A 6,398-nucleotide genomic window follows, 5' to 3' on the forward strand; every position below is an offset into this window, starting at 1 on the left:
AGGGGAAGTACTGACTTGGTATGTGGATGGGAGCATGGCCTTGGGTCAGCCCCGTCTGCACGGTGAAAGGAGAGCTCTGTAGGAAAGTTGACTTGCAGGAGAGACACAAACACTTTGGTGATGGTTCGGCCCTGTGGTTAATGAACATCAGACAGAATCTAAGAACACACAGTGAGAACACACAATTAGCAGAGACCAAGAAGGACAAAAATGCATGGGAGTCCTTTCCTGCAAGTCAGCAGGACTGGATCTGCCCCAACTCATGTTGAGGTTCCAGGCCTGCCCCAGGACCTCTCTCAGCCTCAATGTTGTAATCTACTTACTGGGCATAAAGGTACCCACCCCCCCCCGCCTGCCTAAAAGCCCACATGGAGGATCCCAAAGGATAATTCTGATGGGAGCACCTTGAAAAGTCACAAGTGGCCTGCTGGTTTTCCTAATGATGGGAGTAATGAGTGTCCTCCGAGAGAGCTGTGGTGTCTGGGGGGAGCCCCGGGACCCGGGACCGGCACGAGGATCCCTCATGAAGGGCCATCCTGCAGGGGGGCCCTGCCTCACGCAGCACGCAGCGTGGTGGAGGACGCTCCCTGGAGGCTTGAGGAGGCTGTGCACGCCCTCCACTGAGGCCCCTGCCAGTGCGCTTTTCACGACACCTCCAGGACCTTGAGGCCAGAGGTCTCGGGCAAAGTGTGAGAGATCTCGGCCAAAACAGAGGACCAGCCTGGTGTGGTGTGACTGTTACAGAAAGCTGAATCTCATCGAGAGACCAAGTGACACTCAGAGGGCTGGAGAACTCAGGTTTATTACGCCGGCGGGCCCAGAGGAGTTAACACTCTAAGCTCTGGACCCCGTCTGTAGGTTTACACAGGCTTCTATAGGTTTTAAGTTTCAATTAAGTTTGTGTCATAAGCAAATGACACAGTGTTAAAAATGGACCAATCAGGAGTGGGCTTTTGGGAAGCAGTGGAATTTCAGGGGTAAGTTTCATTTTCCTGGAAGCAAGCCATCTTACAGAAGCACAAAAGCAGGAAGGCAGTGGCCCTGCCTGGGAGGTCCTGCTGGTCCCTTTGTGGGTTTTGCCCCTTTGTGACCACAAGAATGATAGCCTCAAATCCTCCCTTCATGGTCCTGTCGCCACTCCTGTAGTGACAGGGAAGGCGGTAGTTTCGTCTTCGGAGGAAGTGAGTCTGTGGGCAGTGAAGAGCAGAGCACCTGGAGCAGGAGGGCTGACGGCTTCCTTGTCCCTGCTGAGCTTTCTCTGATTCACCCCCACAGGCTCTCTCGTGAGCTCATCAGGAAGTTTGGGCTAAAGCTCAATGAGTTCCGTGCCTCCCACAACCAGACTTGGGTGCTGGTCAACGGGGTGCGGCGGCGCACGGGGGACGTGCAGGCCAACCCCAGCCTGCTGGGCTACCCAGTCAGGGCAGATGAGGAGGGGAAGACAGCAGAACAGCTCTTCGAAGAATCACTGAGGAAGGTGAGCCCGGGCCCCACCCAGCCCCACGCAGCAGCCCCGGGGGACAGGCTCTCCAGCCCTTCACAGTGGCCTCACAGGCCATCAGAAATGTCCCCAACACTGGACGAGGAGGTAGACTCCCACCTCTGTAACTCCCAGGGTGACAGGGGGCAGCTCTGGCCCCTATCTTTACACTCCTGTCCTCTGTCCAGTAGTTAAGTTTCCACTCTTGGGACATTCAGACTTGTGGCACACCGTCCTGGAAGCCAGGGGAGAGCGCGTAAAGCCAGCCTGGGAGGCACACACAAGTAGAAGCGAGTGAGGGAGCCCCGGAGCATTGGGGGGCGGTGCTGGACCCCGGATAGGCCAGTGCCCCTGAATGGGGTGTTTAGTTCTCACCAAGTACCCATCCTTCCCCCATGCCAGGTGGTGGAGGAGCTGGAAAGCAAGAGCTGCAGCCAGGTGCTGGAGAAATATGACTCCTTCTCCACCAAGGTCAGTCCCAGGACCCCCCTCTTCCTGCTGCCCACAGCCCACCCTGTCACGCTCCATGGAAACCACAGCCATCCCCTTCCCAGCTAGCGGCAGGGGGAGCCTGTGAACCCCTGCCCCGCCCTCCCGGGCAGACGGCCAGAGGGCGCCTGCGCACTCACGCTGCTCCACATCCTCCAGGGGCACAGCACTGCCTGGGAGGGAGAGGGAGCCCCTCCTCGCCCACTCCCTCGACCTCCTGCTGTTTCTCACTCAGCCAAGGCTTTGGCACCGGCTGCTCCTCTGCCTGGGAGGCTCCTCTGGCAGGCATCCACAAGGCTTGGCCCTCACTTTCTCCAACCCCTTTGAGTTAAGGTGCCTCCCTTTCTAGCCCAGCACCCTCCCCTCTTCCTTCCTTTGCGCTGTTTCCACCACAACACTCATCACCTCCTAGTTCAGTTGTTTACACTCTGCATGCCCTGCTAGAATGTAAACTCCTGGAGGTCAAAGGTTGGGGGAGGGAGGAGGAGGAAGGGAAAGAGGGAAGGTGGCGAGAGAGATACAGGGCTTGGAGACTAAGGCAAGCTTGGGACGGCTCTCAGCTGTCTCACCGTCCAGGCACCCCACTCACAGAGGGAGGGAAGCTACCGCCCTCTCTGGGCTGTCACACAGTAGTTCTTACGCTGTATCTCCAAGAACTCTTTGATCTTGCTTTTCCTAGGATGGTGGGGCCCTGCTGTCTTGCCTCTGGCGTCACCAAGCATGTTTGGTAGAGGCATTTTGCCAAGGTAGAGGCTAGGTCAGCCATGCCCTGCCATCCTGGTGGTCCCTGTCAGGCCTGCCCCTGAGTGCCCAGCCGCCAGTGCCACCTGCACTGGTGACAAGGGTACTGACTCGTCTATGGACACCCTTTGGCCCTGGGCAAGCTGGACAGTTCGCCACCCTAACAGGTGAACCCTTCTAGCCAGTTCTGTTGTGTGCGCTCTGGCCTTGCCTGGGAGGAGGGAGCAGGGGTGAACATGGGGCACAGTCCTCAGTGGGCTCACCGGAAGCAGAGCCTCCAGGTCACTTGCTCGTAGGCTGGCCAGGACCACAGCATGACGCTGGGGCATGAAGGCAGGATGAGAAAAAATATTCAGTACCCAGATTCCTCCAGGTGAAGGCCCAGGCCTATCAGGCTGAGCCCAACATACTTGCAGGTTGACAAGAAGACTGGGCCTCAGTTTCCCCATCTGTAAAACAGTGATAATAAGCTACTTCTTAGGACCACACAAGTGAAGGACTGAGCAGCATGTGGGGTGGGGGGGAGTGGCCTGTTACCAGGGCTGAGGAGAGTGCTGTGAGACTGTCAGAGCCCAGCACACCAGGCAGACACGTGGCAGCCTGGGGCCTGACTGAATGTGCACCTGCCATTCCACTCTGTCCAATTCTGTTCCTCCCTGTCTCTGGCTGCAAAGCAAGGTTCTGTCACGTTGGCCTCCTGACAGTCGAACTCCCCTGCCTTCTCTCACTGCGCAGGAATACCTGATCAAGGTGGGAAACCTGAGCCTCGGGGCCGTGCAGATGATCGGGGACCTGCTGAATACAGATGCTGGCTACTACCTGGCCTTCTGGGAGACCCTGCGTGACCTTGTCTCCTTCCAGGAGCCCCGGTGGGAAGTGTGGCAGGGAACTGGGGAAACGGGCGTGAGTTAGCCAGTCTCTAACCAGGACAGGGGTAGGAAGAAAGATTCAACAAATCAGGTAGAAAATCCCAAAAGAAATGGGGAAGAGGGGAAAGCAGGGGTTTCCAAATTCCAGTGAGTCTCAATCTTGTTAAAATTGGATGACTGGACCCGAGCTTGAGCCCCTGATTCAGTAGATCTGGGCCAGGTGCTGAGAACGTGCATCTCTGACACGGTCCATGGGCCGCTGCAGCTTTTTCTCTTTCTGCCTGGGAGCCCCGCTTTGAGAACCTCTGGCTAAGAGGCAGTCCATCGGGAAGCTACAGATCTGCTTTGCTCTGGGCCTCACCTGCTCTCCCATTACACAGATGAGGGTCATGACCAGGGGCACTCACTGTCTTTCAGCCCAGGACGATGTGTCAGGGGTGCTAACTCCAGATCCCAGCCACCAAGCCCCTGGCTGCTCTCAGGACAGGCTGGGGCTGCAAAGACAAAATAAACTGAGATTTACCCTCCCTTCGGGTTCTGTGACAGGACTCCAACTAAAAAAAAAAAAAGGCTACAGAGATTCACAAGAGGGCAACAGACCCTGCAAGCCCTCAGTGGCCCAGGGGGCTTGGCTCTGTTATTTGCGCATCCAGTCTTCTTTTTTTCCCAGCAGCATCTTCTCCCTTCCTCCCAGAATTTTTTCAGGGTGCATCCATTAAAACTCAAGCCAAGGACTGTCTTAAAGGGAGAATGGAAGGAAGAGGAAGGTCTTAAGACAGGCTGATTGGGAAACTTGATGGTGCTGCGTGCCTTGAGGCTGGGATTATGGAAGGGACTGAGAGCTTCTAAGAGCCCTGGTTCTTTGTCAGCCCCACAGAGTCCTGCCTGGAGGTGGCTGTTTGAGGAGGCAGGAGGGCTATGACTGACAGCCAGGCATGATCCATATTTCAAGCCTGGGGCTCTGGCAAGGGCCTGTACCTGCCCAGAGGGGATGCATTTTTCTCATCTGTCAGTCCCCAGTGGCACTTATCTCTAGTTTCCTGGAGTTAAAGCTGCCCTGCCTGGCATGTCCTCCTTTTGCCAATGGCTGTCTCCCTAGCACACAGGCCAGAGTGGGTCCATTAGAGAGCTCAGCCAAGCTGCCATCCTCTGCACGGCCTTGTCCATCAACCTGCTTCCTTTTCCCTTCCTTGTCTGCTCACCTTTAGGTTAGATGAAATCACTGGGGGCTTTGACCAGCTCCCCCAGGCCCTGCATGCTGCCCTCTTGCCTGGGACAGTCCAGCTCCACTCTCCCGCAGAGCTGGTGGAGTCCTTCGGAGACCAAGTCCACATCACCTACCGAACACCTGACCCCCTGCGACCCAGGGCACGTCTGACTGCTGATTACGTGATTGTGGCCATCCCAGCCAAGGCTGTCCGGCTCCTCCGTTTCCAGCCCCCTCTCTCTCGAGGCAAGGAGGATGCGCTGCGATCCATTCACTACAGCAGTGCCACCAAAGTGATCCTGGCCTGCACACAACGTTTCTGGGAGCGCGAAGGCATCTTTGGGGGCAAGTCCAGCACTGACCGGCCTTCCCGCTTTATCTTCTACCCCAGCCATGTCTTCCCCAATGGCACAGGGGTCATCCTGGCCTCCTATACTGTGGACGATGACTCCTCTTTCTTTGATGCCATGGACCTCGCCCAGGCAGTCGATGTCGTCCTGGACGACCTGGCTGCAGTCCATGACCTCCCCAAAGAGGAGCTGCGGGCCCTGTGCCCCTACTCTGCCATCAAGCACTGGAGCCAGGACCCCCACTCCATGGGCGGCTACGCCTTCTTCACTCCCTACCAGTATGTGGACTGTGCCCAGGAGCTCTGCAAGCCAGAGGGGCGGGTCCACTTTGCCGGTGAGCACACAGCCCTGCCCCATGGCTGGATTGACACGGCCATCAAATCGGGGCTCAGGGCCGCGCAGAGCATCCAACAGGCTGTGGGCTTGGCTTTGACAAAGGGCCGAAGTAACCCAAAAGAAACTCACTCCAAAATGGAGCTATAGCCAACCTCACGGCCCCAGGAATGGGGGCAGTTCTGGTCACCACAGTCCACCAGGAAGTCTCCAAATCTGCTCTTTTACTTTATCTCTACCTTTTCCCAAAGAAGCCAGACCAAGAGGTGTCACATAAGGCCAAGGGACAGAGTCCCTCTAATACTTGGCCACCCATGTCCGTGGATTCACTGGCAGTGTCTCAACAACAACATAGGATACAGTGATTGAACAGTAAAGCATTCATTAAGTTTAAGACCATCACTAAGTGTTTTATTTACATCCTGGGTGGCATCTGGATAATTACTAGAGTTGAGGACTGAGAGTTAGGGAGGCCTTTGATTTCTGGGGTCCTTGGCTCTTCTATTATTCCTTTAATCTGAGTTTAGCCCTGCCCCACCTCCTCATCTCCACTCCTCCACCTCCCATGACTGCGAATTTTAAGAGAAGTGGGGGACTTAGGTCTTTAGATGGAGGCAACTCTGTGGCCAGCAACACGCTTGATACTTTTCCACGTTATGAAAGCAACCCTTGACACACGTAGTCTAATATGCCTCCATTTTATAGATGAGGAAACCTGATTCTCCAAGAAGTTAAACAACTTGCCTGGGGGCACAGATGCTGATCCAGAGGGATCAAAACCTTCTTGCTTCTTCTGTCACTCGGCGGCTCTCTCTGTCTTATTCTTTTGTGTATTCCTGAAACGATTAATGATTCATTTTGCAGACACTCAGCGAGGAATGTGTAGAATGTTTGCGTGAATAGAAATCCTCAGAACGCACAGCATCAAA

The 6,398-nt window shown here is 55.6% G+C and overlaps 1 protein-coding gene across 2 annotated transcripts; it reads left to right on the plus strand.

Annotated features, from left to right (window-relative positions):
- The first annotated feature begins 1,676 nt into the window (after nt 1-1,676).
- Nucleotides 1,677-5,949, plus strand: LOC140690852 (L-amino-acid oxidase-like). Of its 2 annotated transcripts, XM_072952951.1 has the most exons (3): nt 1,677-1,951; nt 3,446-3,579; nt 4,788-5,949. In XM_072952951.1, the coding sequence occupies exons 2-3, from the start codon at nt 3,491-3,493 to the stop codon at nt 5,617-5,619; spliced, it is 921 nt and encodes a 306-aa protein (XP_072809052.1). In that variant the 5' UTR covers nt 1,677-1,951; nt 3,446-3,490; the 3' UTR covers nt 5,620-5,949. The 2 variants fall into 2 exon arrangements, with proteins under 2 accessions (XP_072809052.1, XP_072809044.1); XM_072952943.1 differs by lacking the exon at nt 1,677-1,951 and having other exon boundaries at nt 3,006-3,579.
- The last annotated feature ends 449 nt before the right edge of the window (nt 5,950-6,398 follow it).

Source organism: Vicugna pacos, chromosome 3, assembly GCF_048564905.1.
Source record: "Vicugna pacos chromosome 3, VicPac4, whole genome shotgun sequence".
In the NCBI taxonomy this organism is placed as follows: Eukaryota; Metazoa; Chordata; class Mammalia; order Artiodactyla; family Camelidae; genus Vicugna; species Vicugna pacos.

Coding starts and splice junctions, on each gene's coding strand:
- LOC140690852 (XM_072952943.1), top strand. CDS start 3,326: ATGTGCACCTGCCATTCCACTCTGTCCAATTCTGTTCCTCCCTGTCTC. Junction 3,580..4,787: donor GTCTCCTTCCAGGAGCCCCG/GTGGGAAGTGTG, acceptor GCTCACCTTTAG/GTTAGATGAAATCACTGGGG.